This window comes from Drosophila miranda, chromosome XR, assembly GCF_003369915.1.
Source record: "Drosophila miranda strain MSH22 chromosome XR, D.miranda_PacBio2.1, whole genome shotgun sequence".
Taxonomy (NCBI): domain Eukaryota; kingdom Metazoa; phylum Arthropoda; class Insecta; order Diptera; family Drosophilidae; genus Drosophila; species Drosophila miranda.
Genome location: NC_046674.1, coordinates 12761407 through 12775730, shown reverse-complemented (window position 1 = coordinate 12775730; position 14324 = coordinate 12761407). Strand labels below are relative to the sequence as shown.

At 47.5% G+C, this 14324-nt stretch overlaps 1 protein-coding gene across 13 annotated transcripts in view; it reads left to right on the top strand.

Moving 5' to 3' along the window:
- LOC108165524 (supervillin) overlaps positions 1-14324 on the top strand; it is a 136273-nt gene that overhangs the window by 61823 nt on the left and 60126 nt on the right. For 9 of the 13 annotated variants that reach the window (XM_033387886.1, XM_017301580.2, XM_017301581.2 and 6 more), the window contains one exon: positions 9970-11710. In XM_033387886.1, coding sequence (XP_033243777.1) covers positions 9970-11710 — 1741 coding nt within the window. Of the gene's footprint in view, positions 1-3040; positions 3720-9969; positions 11711-14324 lie in introns of those variants that run through there. The other 4 variants (XM_017301593.2, XM_017301584.2, XM_017301591.2 and 1 more) reach the window with 4 other exon arrangements.

Below are 14324 nucleotides of genomic sequence, written 5' to 3'. Positions count from 1 at the left end.
TCATAAATGTTCAGCCAACAGCAAGCGACAGATAACGAGAGACAACAAAACGAAACAAGTTGCCGCATTTGGCCATGACTCTGCCACCCTACCCCTCTGTTCGAGCGGGGCGGAGCGGAGGGTGTGCCCTCCCCCGAGTTCAATAAATGTGTATATTGTGTACGTATACTGTTTGTAGGGGGTGTAATAATGGGAACGACAGAGCGGAGCAGCAGGAGAGCCGGAGGAGAGTGCAACAACACTCATTACGGAAATGAGCGGGCGTCCAAGAACCTGAATCGCAATCAGCGATACAGAGAGAGAAGGAGAGCGAGGGAGAGAGAGCGATCTAACGAGCTGTTGTGGCACGAGGCACAAAGTGCGATACAAAAAACATAATCATTTTAGCTAATAAATCAAGATGCAACACGGAGAAAGAGACAGGGCCAGAGACAGGGCCAGAGACAGGGACAGAGACAGAGAAGCCTAGACGATGTCTGTCGTTGCTTGTCGCTGATTCTGCTTTCAATTTGTCGCCCGGCCGGCCCGCTCTCTCAAGTGGCAGGAAGTTTTTCTCCCTCTCCCCCCTCTCTCTCTCTCTATCTCTTTTGTTCCATTCCATCTACACGGCGGAGCGGAAGTGCTTTCCTTCCTTTTGGAACTGCGAGAAATGAGAACTCAATTAGATTATAAGATACTTTCCAATGGCTGGCAGATGGCAGATGTATCTGAGAGATGGGTGAGATATTGAATAGAAGCGAAGGGAAAAGGCAGTAGGAGAGGCCTAAGGGGGCACGTGCCTTCTGCTTTGCTACAAGATTGCGCATACGCCTCGATGGCCGGCGTTCAGTAGTTTTTCCCTTGACATTGCCAACAAAATTGATGGGATGGCCGGGTGGGGGGATGGGGGGGATAATCGTCCATGAGAAACACCTCGCTGCTGTGCATGCAAATGCCAGTCAAAAGGCAGGTCAAAGTTCAAGCCCCACAAATGCTTGACATTTGACATACTCGTATGTATGCCACATTCCCCCTGCGCCCCCCCGCATACCACACACGTCAGAACGAATTGCAGGTCAACTGCGGCTCGCAGGCTGTGGAAATTCGATGCTTTTATGTTTTGTTTTCACGCCGTTTTCCCCTTTTCTGTGGGGGCTCCAAATAAAGATGTATCTTTTGGGATGGATTTGGCGGAATGTATCTGGATAGATGGCAAACAGGTTGCCGCATCCCCATCCCGAGCACATCCTCCGAAACAGCAGAAGAGTAGCTGTCCGCCAATTATGGCACGCACTCATTAGTGTGTGTCTCGCTCTGTGCCCCAACCCCAGCCCCCAGCCCCCCAGCCCCCTGTCCCACCTGGCGGTATCATTTACCGTTGCCCAACCTCATAAACCAGATAATGCCACTGCAGCCACTGCTGCCGCAATTCTGTTCTCGTTGCTGTCTCTCTGGTTCTGGGGATGCACCTCTGCTTCAGCTTTAGCTTTTCCTGCCTGCCCGCCTGCCAGCCTGCCAGCCGTTTAATGAGCTTTGTGTTTCGTATAGTTGTTGCTGCCTATTTTTACCCCAATGCTGCCCCTGCTGTCTGCTGCCCCTGCCTGCTGCTGCATGATCCAATTGGATTGCGACTCGGATTGAATGGGATTGCTTTTTTTGCTGCTGCTGCTGCTGCTGGCTTGGTGACATGCTCTACCATCTGCAGGCGTTGTCATTGCTTCACGGTGCAATGCTGCTGCAGAGGAGTGCGCCACCGGGAACAGTGGAATAGATGGAAAGATAGATGGATCCATGGAATCTGTCAACGTTCAAAAGATAACTACCAAATATCCCAATATCAATGAAAATGCCTAATAGGATACATGCATACAATCTTTCAGATACGTTTCCTTCGAGCTCCTTGAGGGCCCCCTAAATCGTTTTCACTGTGCCACACACAATACCCAATACTGCAACAGCAACTGCAACAGACACATCTATCGATCTCGTGTTTGCTGCTGATTGCTGCCTCGGCTGGCTGCCACTCAGCACATGCCTTTGCCACCAGCAGCTGAGAGAGAAGTTTCTTCCTTTGGCCCCCCTCCATCCACCTCTCCTCTCCCCTCTCTTCCTTCGCTTCGGAGTCTGCTTGGGTTTTCTTCGTCTTAGTTTTTCACGCCTTGTGGCATGCGGTACCGTTGCAGCAGCAGCAGCAGCAGCATCAGCACGTTTTCCCGCTTTGTTTTGGCTATTTTGTTTTGGTTTTTAGCTTCTTCTACACACACACACACACACACACACGCACAGAGGCACATACTTGCTCACACAGATACGTAGACTCGGCGAGAGAGCGCACACAGATACGCACTCAGACACTCGAAGAAATAACAACCGCTAGGGCAGGGTATGCTGAACGGAAGGGTAAGGCAGGAAGATGCATAGAAGAAGCGGATTCTATGGCCAAATGTTCGAAAAACACTCAATATTCACACTTATTCACAATTATTCACATTTATTCACACTTATTCACATACATATTTCACATTTATTCACAAATATTCACGTGTATTGAGATACATATTTCACAATATTCACAAATATTCACATATATTCGCAAATATTCACATATATGCACATGGCATACATCCCACATTCGAATGTTTTGAACCATCCCATGTATTCACAATATATTCACAAATATTTACATGTAATCGCTAATATGCACATGGATTAACAAGCCCCTTCCCTCATTCGAATGGTTTGAAGATCTCTAGGGGGAGAGAGAGAGGGGGGCTTCCCCAAAGCGAATCACATGTTACATGCCTTGTCTCCGCAGCCCCACCTTCCCTTGTAATGTACCCTGCGCTGTCTCGGTTTTTGTTTTAATTCTTTTGCTTCGCAACCCACAAGATAAAAGAATGAGTAGCCCCGCCGTCGCACACACACACAGACACACACACACGGCTACAGATACAAGCAGCAGCAGTCCCCGTCCCCGTTGGCGTCCGCGGGCATGGCCTGAGTTCTAGATACATTTCGTATCTCGTCTAGGCGCTTGGGCCGCTCGCTCAGTCGCAAAAACGTTTAACGCCGAGACGGAGCGACAACAGCAACGGCAAACCAGGCGGCAGTGGCGACAAAAGCAACAACAGCACAGAACGGACCAGAACGACGCAAAATTACACAAAAAATAAAATAAAATAAAAGATATATTATTTCTTTCTTATTTTGTACGAGTGAAAAACTGAAGCAGCAGCAGACGACACGTCGTCGAGTGTGCGGTGTGCGGTGTCCGTGTGTCCATGTGTCGCGTGAAAAGCGCTTTTCTATTTCAAGCCTCAAGTGCAGGCCCCCAAGAAGTGCCTGACTGCCTGACTGCCTGCCTCCCCAGAGCCGTCTCTCTGGGGTTTTTGGTTGCAGCTAAAAATCCTACGACAAGAAACCACAAACACTTGACGCGTGTGCTGGACAGTGTCTTACTTTCACGAAGAAACAAGAAAATAGACAAGAAAATACGAAAATTCGCACCGAAATCCCACAAAAAACGATCACAAAAACAACAGTAGATACCTTGCAGGGGAGATACGAAATGCTGGCCATCAAGGAGTGCCTGATACGGGAAGGTGTCTTGAATCTAGACAGCCACAGCCATAGCCCCGTCGGTGGCGGATACCACCAGCGGTACCACCAGCCGCAGCAAATTCAGTACCAGCTGAATGGCAGCAAAAGCAGCAGCAATATGGATATGCCCCGATATCGCAGTTAGTATCTCCAATCGTATCCATGCATCACAAAAGCCAACAGCCAGAGTGTAGGCCAAAATAAATAGTGTCGGACATGAGTGTACAAGCCGTAGATAGCGCCAGCTGTGGCTATATCGTGTGTGCCATGGAGATAGCTATTTTCACAAAGAGAATGAAACCTACTTGATACCCTAGACCCCATACACAGGTACACTGGTTCATGTGGTATCAGCGCTAGGGGCCACTGTAATCTGGGGCTCCTATCTGTAATCTGTAATACGATTTGGGTCGCAAAAGATACAATTTCCCCATTTAAAAATTGTGCCTATTTTTAGACGGTGGCGTCGCTATCTTTGGTATTTCTTTATTTGTTGCTGTTTCGGTTGCTGTTTCTGGATTATTGTTTAATAACTTTTGATGACTGTATTGTATTGGTCTTTTGCTGATCAGGAATCATTCTATAACCAAAAGATACAGCTTCGTACCTCTGCGTATCTGTATCCAAGCCTTTGTGGTTGTATCTCCATCCCTAGGGCCTGCGGCATGCCTCTTCCTTTTGTCTTTTCGGTGTAGGTTCTTTTATTTCCATTTGATTGTTTTCAGATACAAATGTGTGTTCTTCTTTGGCCCCAAAACGAATCTCCTTCCCCTCCAGCCCCTAAGGTATTTTTTTGATCTATTGTCCCCGCATTTCGTTCCCATTGTAAAGGGCTTAAGTGCTAAATAGAGGCACGGGACGGACAAATGACCCACGAATCGAATGGACGGCCTGCCTATAAAGTTGTCCCCTCAAATCGGAGCTCACATTTGTGTATGCAAAGAAGAGGCGACGGGCAGGGGCTTAGTGCCGATGACAATCAATAAAATACTTTAAATTAAGACTTACGACTGATTTGTGCCCCAAATGATTTATGGTGGGGCGGGCCACTAAATCTAGTTGGGAAATTACTAAGAAATTGGTGATTAGACTCCAGCTTGGAGGATGGAAATGACCTTTGACACTGCCTCAAAGATACTTGAAGCATCCCCGTTTTGTGGGGGGAAATCAGAATTTATTTGAACTAGAATGACTCCCAGATCTCCCTGTCTCTCTCTCTCTCTCTGCCAAATGGACATGGAATAGGACAGGATTTCCTTGAGGTTCCTTAAGGATACCATCGATAAAACAACATTTTAGTGCAATTTTGGTTGAAGCCAACGAAATACTTTAATGCAAGCTGCCCAAAGTTCAACCAGCCGTAAGATTCGTATTGTATCTGAAGAGCGATTATTATCCTCTTAGTTTGTTATCCTCCTTCTTGAGTTTCAAGCGCATTTTCCGCATTTCCTTCGCCTAGCAGCAGTCCACAGAGCCCATACAACGCTCTAGAGAACCGGCAGCGGCATCAGGCATCAGGCATCGGATGAACTCCACTTGACCCAATTTCCTTAGCTTCTTTGCTGCTGCAGTAATCACACCACACACACACACACATCCCCCCCCACACACACACACACACACACACACACATCCATCAACCATCAACCGTCCAGCCAGGCAGCCAGGCAGCCATCATCAACAGCCACCCAGACTTGGTTTCCCGAAATTACACAATTTTTGATGCTTCTGTTTGTGGAAATTGCACAAGAAATTCTCCCTCTCCCTCCCGCCCCCTCTCCCTTCCTCCCCCACTCCCCCTCTCTCTCGTTGAAGAGTTTTTGCCATTTTATGGATGAATGTCGTCGATAAGCGGCTTTTCTGCTGCCAGACGATAATTAAGTGCGTGTTTATTGCATGTGAAACGCAGAAAAAGTGAACTTAACGAAAATCAAGTAAATGTTGCTCCCCAAATAGCGAAAAAAAAAAAAAACAACGATCAGACTGTGTGCCACACGGTTTCGCGTCTGCCATGAGACGTGGCGTAGGCAGCGTGCCCTTGCATTTAAAAATAATACTTACAGAACGACGTTGCCACATTGCTGCCTACCTCGTCCACCTACTCCTCCCCATCTGGTGGTGCTGCCGCTGCTGCTGCTGCTCCCCGTCTCCCTGCCACTTCTGTGGCTGTTGCAAGCTGTAAACAACGAAACGGCAGGCACTTTTGTAAAATGCAGTGTGTTTTTCCCCCAATATTGATTTAACTTCTGGCAGTTTTTTATGCGAGTGCGAGTATACCCTTGAAGAGGTTGATACAGGTTGAAGGGGCCATAATGCCAGCCGATTGGAAGGCGGAGAAGAGCGTGTTTTTCTCGTCTGAGAAAGTGTGGGCTGTACGACTGAGATTAGCTGTATTCTCCGAGTGAAGGAGAGACGATAGGATCTCTTTTCTGTGTGCAAACTCCTTTAGTTTGGGACCTTAGTACCATGGGGCTCTCTGTTGGGCTTGCGATCTTCAGTTTCGATCTATATTTCCACAGATACATATTCGTGGGAAGAAGTACTGCCATCGGAAGGGAAAACCTATACGAGAAAAGCCCACAATAGTATGGAATTCCTTGGGATATCTGTAAGGGAAGTCTTTCTTTCTAGCCTCTCAAATGCACCTCAGATCGAAAAACTATACCAGAATCATATATCCTACAATGAGAGGGTATCCTCAGAGCTTAAGCCTGGGTTTGGTTTTGGTTGCCTTCCTTGTTTTTCTGTTGCTGCAGCCACTCATTGGCTTTTCCGCGTCTCGTCTCGTGTTTTCGCCTTAACAATATGATATTTCAGGCAGCAAGTTTAAGCCTTGCCCTGGAGGAGGGGAGGTAAGGCGAGCCGTGGCGAGGCGAGGCGTCCCGCTCTCTTGTGTGTCTTATTAATTATGCAACCTGTGGGGACTGCGGCCACAGCCAGAGCCAGAGACCAATCGATCAATCAGCCGCCTCTGGTCCGGGGCTGGGGCTGGGGCTGCGGCTCGGGCTGTTGTGGCACAGAGAAACAGACAAACAGAAGCGGCTTCAGCAGCGGCAAGCGAAGCGAAGCCGCAGAAATGCCGTAGTTTCTGTGTTGCAGTTGCAATTGTTATTGCTGCACTTTAGTTCCAACTCCTGCCCCCCCTTGCACTCAATAATTATGTAGTTAGAGCTCCTGCCCCCGCCCCCCACATACCATTTGGCCCCCCCGTCCCATTTCCCTGCTAAGAAAAGGAAATCTTTTGGCAAAAAAATCTTCTTACAAATCGGTTTTTATTTTGTCGTAAGGCAAATTGCCAGCAGTTTCGGCGGTTTATTTAGTTTGGATTTGTGCCATCTAATACGTAGGTACATAGATACGTAGATACTCGTGCAAATGCAGATACAGATACGGCTCCCACGCTGCTGCCCGGCCAGATTATTTTCCATTTCAGTTTATGAACAAAATATAGCCATTCAAAAATATTACACGAAATGCATTTTCCGACTGCCAGAATTTGCGTGAATTTTCCGCATTTTCTGTTTTTTGGTTCATTTTTCTTGGTAAATAGTTTTCATCATGAAATGCACTTTTCCAGGTTCCCCACCCACCACCCCCCACCCCCCCGAACGGAAAACAAAAGAACCTTTATTTGTTTTCAATTATTTTCATGCGTGTGTTTTTTCCGGCTGAAAAGTGTTTTTGTTTTGACGAAAATTCATTTTGTTTTGAGTTCAACGAAACGGGAAGTTTTCCCTCCTCCCCCGCCCCCCAAAAATTCATGCAATTTTCCCGACAACAATTTCCCAAATCAATTCACCAACTATTTTGTTTAGAATGAATGTATTTGCATCTTTGTGAGACATTTTGCGTCTCTGATTGAATGAATTATTTATACAATTTATGCCTCAGGGCAGAGCAGGTTCTGTTCTGTTTTCTGCCGAATTTCTATTGAATTTTGGCCAATTATTTTGTCGTGGACATTCTCGGTGAATTCTCTCTCCTCATGCAATTCCATTGAACAGCAATTTCCAATTTCGAATCATTTGAGAACCATTAGAGAACCGAAAACAGCAACCCATTCAATCAATTAAGAGAACTCCCCGTAACAGAAAATAACAGAAAAGAACCCCAAAGAACAAATATGTTAAGGGGCTCCTCTGGCGCTTGCTCTTTTTTTGTTGAATTTTAATTGCTTTAAATTCTGTCTGTCTGTTCTTTCGAGAGCCCGTGGGTTGATGATGGTATGACCCCGAAGGCAGACGCAGAGCCAGAGACAAGCCCTTTAACTGATGATTGGAATTAGTGGGGGAGATATTCTGTATAGCGAGGAGCAGAGTGTGCGTGTTGGCTGTTTATAAAATTAAAACAATGACAAATACTCGCTCGCCCCCACAGCCCGCCCCCCTCCCAGCCCCCACGGCCTGTGGTTTGAGTGCTCGGCTCGAACCTCCCCTGGGTTCGCTCTTTGCTTCTCTAATTGAATAAAAAATGCTTTTGTCTGCACTTTTTTGGAAGATGTTGCAAGCTTTTTTTTTAGGCTTCAGTCTTCGATGTGGGGAGTTTTTACCACTAAGCCTTTAATGTTTTTGTTTGTTTTTTTTCCACTGAAAACCGCATCAACGCTTCCAGCACCCCTCGTTAATTGCATTACTTTTTCATAAGTTTTTGCTGATCCACAAATTGACTTTTGCTTTGTTTGTGTTTGCTCTTCAATCCATCGGATACACATACTACTCGTATATTATATATGATAAGATATGGAACTTGGCAGCTGGAAACTGGGATGGAACTACTATTTGCCGTTCTCGATGATGTGCTAACTGTCTAAATATTTGTTATTTCACTGGTCATTCGTAATTGCTGGACAAATATTGGATGTGTATCCTAGAGATTGAGAAAGATAGGTAGAGAGATCTTGTTCTCTCTTCCCGCTTCCCGCTTCTCTCTTCCTTTTCTCTTATTTATCTGTTAATTGCATTTACAGATTTATTTTTTCTTTACCGCCGTCTGTCATCATAAATTAGATACAATAAATTCATTTCGATTTTGCACATTTGTTGAACATTTGGCCAACAGCAATACAACAACAACAACAACACCAACAACAACAACAAAATATAGAAAAAAGATATAGAAATTCACGTATTTTCATGAAATTCCATTTCGTCTTTTGGCATATGAAATTGTTGCGCAGCAGCCTGTCAAAAACAAGAATTGTTTATGATTATATTTCGGAATTACTTTGGGCATTTTTGTAACCAGAAAACAAAATGAAACGACACGAAGAAAGGGTAGAGCTTTCCGTATCAAAAGATCTTTGAGGCACTTATAGATACATACATTTATGAGAGGTCTAACGATCGTGTATCTGATCCATGTATGGCTCTCACAGAAGCTATGGGTATACGGTAAAGTATTCCGATTTGGATCAACTTTTGCTGATATGTGTGGAAGCGTATTATAATCAAATGTATGATTTTCTGTTGGATTATCCTTAGAAATACCAAAGTTACGGGAGTTCTTTATGAGAATATCGTGCCTTATGGCATAAATATCTAAAAGATAGGCTTAAAAGCCAAAAACTTTATTAATATATCGCCTTTATCGTTATAGCAATGTGCTATTGATTCTGATCTGATATCAGAGACCCGGAACCAATATTAAAGTAGTATAAATTTATATTCGAAATCAATAATATATCATACATGATTGGAAAGGGTATCTCTCTGAGAGAGAACTGAAAAATGCAAGAAAATGTAGTGGAAAATGCTGTGAAAATCTGCTTTTGGGACTCGTTCTGGTATGATTAATTGGGTTTCTCGGGGGTGGGGCTGGTGGGGCTTCTGCTCTTTCCCTAGAGAGCATAACTAATCGCTGCGATGGTGCCTTGGTGGCACTGTCAAATGAGATTTGCATTTGCTTTACAGTCAGCGCCAAAAGTGTATGGCTACCAAAAAAAAAAAGAAGAAGAAGGGAAAAACTAAGAGAAAAGTCAAGCACTCATTGCCACAGCAGATGCTTCGCTTCGTCGTCGCTTGTACGAGTACTCGTAGGATGGCTATAAAAAGCGGGCAACCCTCACCTCACCTTGACATCATTGAGTGGGTGGCTTGTCGGGGGCGTGGTGTACATACGGGGTAGGGGGTAGGGGGTGCGGGGGGATAGAACGAATAGGTGTACGAAACGGGTGCACAGGTGCAAGATTTAATTGCTGCCAAGATTTTTTCTTTTTCATGCAGCAACGAAGGAAAAAAGTGAATTAGAAAAGCAAAGAAGAACGTTCCCATCTCTTCATGTGTGTGTGTGTGGAACAGAGGGGAAGGGAAGGAGAAACCTCGCATTAATTTTCATTTACTTGCAGTTTTTTCATAGTTTTAATTTTGATTTTGTTTCGTTTTTCACTTGCAGAAACCATTGCGGCCTCAAGTGACTTATCCACAGCCTCAGCCACTGCCAAAACTAGCTGCCACAGGCCACAAGAAAAGTCGCAGACCTCGCCTTCTGCGGCGACCAAAGGAAGAACCTCTGAGGATTCCAGTGGCGCCTCCAAGTCGGGTGGATACCGGGGACAGCACCCGCACTTTCATCATCACACAACGCCCGCATACTATACGGATCTGCAGCTAAAGATCCACACGCCACAGGCCACGGATGTGGGTGCCTTGAACGAGAATTATCAGAGTGTGTATGCCACGCCCAGCTGCAACACCCAGCTGGTGGAGCAGCGTAGATCTTTTCCCAAGAGCGCAACAGCAACAGCAACGGCCACACGTGCCACGTTTTTTCGTGGCGACGCTGCATCGACACAAGACGCCACAAGACGCCGTCAGCGGCCGGGCAGCGAGGGCAGTCGTTACTTCAAATTCTCTGCAGGATCTGTGAGCCCCACAAAAGGTGAAGAAACGAGCAGCCATCCACCCCTGACCTCGAGTCAGTCCCCATCAATCATCAGCAAACCCACACGCACCACCAATAGAAATAGTTGTAGTACCGCCGCCAATAGCAATCCTCCCGTAGAGACAGCTAGTCCTGGTAGTCCCGGTAGCCCTGCTCCTGGTCCTGCCCCAGCCGTAGTGAATGCCGCAAGTGGAGGCCGCAACAGTCGCCACAAGCAGCGGTTCCATCAGCGTTCGAAGCGGGCGGTGCGCGTGCGCAGCGAGTCCCGTCCCATCAGCGCCCTATACGATATAATATGCAAGGAGAAGAATCAGGACGAAGGGGACAGCACCACCAGCAGCAGCAGCAGAAGCAGCAGCGGCCACAGCAGCAGCAACGAGAAGGAGAAGGAGGAGAAGGAGAAGAAGGAGCCACAGGAGGACTGGGACCCAACAACCGACAAGCTGGCGACCTTTTGGCCTCTGCACCATCGCGTCCATACTCCCCCAGCACCAATGCAGAAGAAGCTGCCTCCGGGCGGCGCCGCCCCTGCCCCTGGCACTAGTCTCATGCCAAGGCGTGGCGGCGGTATGCAGCCGGACAGCAGCAGCAGCGTGGACTCGTTCCATGCCCTGCACTCTAGTCACAAGTTCACGAATCTGGCAGCCGACGCTGCCGCCGCCGCCGCCGCCAAGGCCGCATCGCTGCCGCCTCAGGGGATGGAGGCGCCGGCACAGCCACATACCGCCCGATGCGTGGCACCACCGCATCACTACCATCGTTCGGCCAAGAGCCTGGAGCCCTCGGCCAAGACGACAGCACCACCCCCATCGGCGGATGTCAGGAACTACGATGCGGGCAGACCCGTCAGCACTGACCGCCTGTTCGTGACGCCCCCAAAAGTCCCAGTGCAGGAATTGAAGGACTTCAAGCGTCGCTTGACCAATCAGGGGGATGGACGTGAGGATGGCGTCGCATCCGAGGGGCAGCAATTCGACCAGGGCGAGGTCTTTGATACCTTCGCACGCTGGCAGAAGGAGCTGACGTCTGCCAGCGACAAGATTCAGCTGGTGAATGGTGGCGCAGCCACAGCCACAGCCACGGCCACGGCCAATGGCCATCACCACGAGCTCCATCATCCACTAAATCTAGATCACGATCACCAGTCGAACGTCCATCACCAATCATTGCCATCAGTAGAACCGCCAGTGACCCCCAAGCATCAGCATCAGTTGTCTCCTCAACACCAGCACCAGGCCACCAATGCACGAAGGTAAGCAGCCAGCCCAACATCCCCCATAGAGTATCCTATACCTGTCCCCAAATGTATCTAGTATTGTGGTTGGTCGTTGCAATTACGCGCACTATTAGTTTTTGTAAGCGGCGCGCAAGGAAACCGAAATCATAGCTAATGATTCCATCTTCGAGATCTCCAAAAATCATTAAGATTGGATAATTATTATAGCCAGAATGGGGAGAACATGTGTCCCCTCCTGACTCGGGACTTACGGCCGCAATGCGCTCTGTCTCTCTTTTTCCCAGTGTGTCTTAGCCGGCCCGTGTGGCTCGACAAAAACGTTCAACCAGGTTTTATTGTGCGGCATTCAGGTGTGGCATTCATTGCTAATTAGAGTGTCTGTAGTACCAATGATTGGAGCTATCTACTATATGGTATTCTCCCACTCTTATACACTCTTCGCCCGGAAAATAATCTGGTTAATAATCTCTGTTGACGCTGTTTCGGCCCTACATAATCCTTGGCTTACAATCAAAAACAAATTGCATTCATTTGTTGGCCACCTTTTTCTTGTAAGAGGAGTTTTCATATGATATCTTCAGTGGCTTCGGGGGTTATACAATCGACAGCAGCGAATCGCTACTTCGGCGGCGTCTCTCTTTAAGCCAGGCCCCTAAACAAATCGAAACCGGGAATGGAGCGAGTGGGGCGAGTGGGGCGAATGGGTCGAATGGGGAGAGCTTGTTAACAAACAAAATCCATGTATTGTTCCACCTTTTTTCACTCTTTGGCTTTGGCTTTGGCTTTGCCTTTGGCTCTGACTCGAGCTCTGACTCTGTCTCTGGCTTTAATGCCTGTGTGTTACGTCGTCGTTGGTCCATTGTTTTCGGGGATGGGACTGCTGAGGGATCGTATCGGACCGAGACTCGACCCCGGGGTGACATCTTCCCTCTCTCTGCGACAAAACAATCGCATCAATGCGTGGAAGTGCAATTCGCGGCGGCAGACGGCCAGCCAGTCGACTGTTCCATCAATTATAATGTGATATATCAAAAGTTGTGTCTCTGCTGTGACCCCCAGACCCCAAAGACGAACCCAAGCGACCCCCCAACTCCGACTCCAGCTCCAACTCCAGCTGCAAGTCGTAGAAAGCACCTGTTTTACAGCCGAAAAATGAAAACCGAAAACCGAAACGGGAGACCATCGATCCGCAGACCAGAGACAGAGAAGCGACAAGTTTTTCCCCCCCTCCCCACCCCCCCACCTCAGCCCAATGGATACTTTCAGGCTTTCGCTACAAAAATGCTTCATAAAAGCGACAAAAATACATAAAAGAAATGAAAAGTAGAAGAAACGGAGAGCCTCTGCTCTCTGCAGCAGCCGCAGCAGCAGTAAAAAGAAAACTGCATTCAATGTAGAATTCTGTTCACCGAACGAAGAGACAAATTTGAATATGCCACAAATTAAGTCTTGGAATTTATCAAACGATGGAACGGTGCAACGATACACCACCGATGGTGCCACAGCGATGGCTCGACGATGGTGGTGTGGTGTGGTGTCAACACCGTCATCCGATGATCACCTGCTGTGCAGAGTGCTGCCTCCTCGATGGCCATTTATTTTACGAGGCAGCCAGCCAGCCAGCCAGCCAGCCAGTCGGTGGGCCCTGTCTGTCTGTTGCCTCCTGGCCCAGATTGTCTCTCTCTCTCTCTTTCTATCTAGTTTCTAGTCCTGATTTCGCTTTCTTTCAGCAGCAGCAGCTGTGTGCCCCGCAGACTCCCAAAACCCAAAAAAAAAACCATAAAAAAGTATCTACAAAACTGGTTAAACGGCGACCGCGACTCTCATGTCGCATCATCACTTTTCCTTTTTCTGTGTGCAAGTTTTTCCTTGCGACAACGGGTTGGAAAGTTCTCGGTGATCATCATCATCGTCCAGCGGCTGCAGCGTAGTTCCTCTCAATTTATATAAATTTATGGAAATTTCCATGTGCCAGAAGAAAGAGAATCTCGGAAGCTTCGCTCATGCAAAATGATTAACGCCCAGAACTAAAAACGAGGGGCATACCCAAGAAATGCTCTACCCTGAAAGTTAATTGCAAAAGATCTCTTAGATCGGGCTAACATTTGTGCCAATTATCGCGACAAGCTCCCAGACGGCTACGTCTTTAATTGGCCAGGATTTTGTTGGCCTAGAGATGATGTCAGAAATTCCAGACAGCCTCCTTTTGGTTTCGTTTGGGATAATCCCTTGACCCACTTCCTTCGGGATCGGATCTGTCACTCCTTCGGGAGGCATTTCCTTATATTTACTTCGGCCATAATCATGCCCTACCTCTACAAGGGCATATGCATGCCAAAAAGATATTGTATCTTTGTGTCTGTCGCACTGTGACTGTGGCTGTGGCTGTGACTGTCGCCTGTGTCTACGTCTCGTGCCATCATAAAGTACACAAAGCAAAAAGTGACATTGATGCGTCGCGACATTTAAATGTTGCCGCTGCCGCTGCCGCCGCTGTCTACCTGACAAACGGACAGCAGAACGAATGGACAGATGAATGTACATACGTACGGACAGATAGATAGACACAACGGACAGCTAAACGTACGGAAAGATGGATGGATGGATGGATGGACAGACGGCGGAGTCG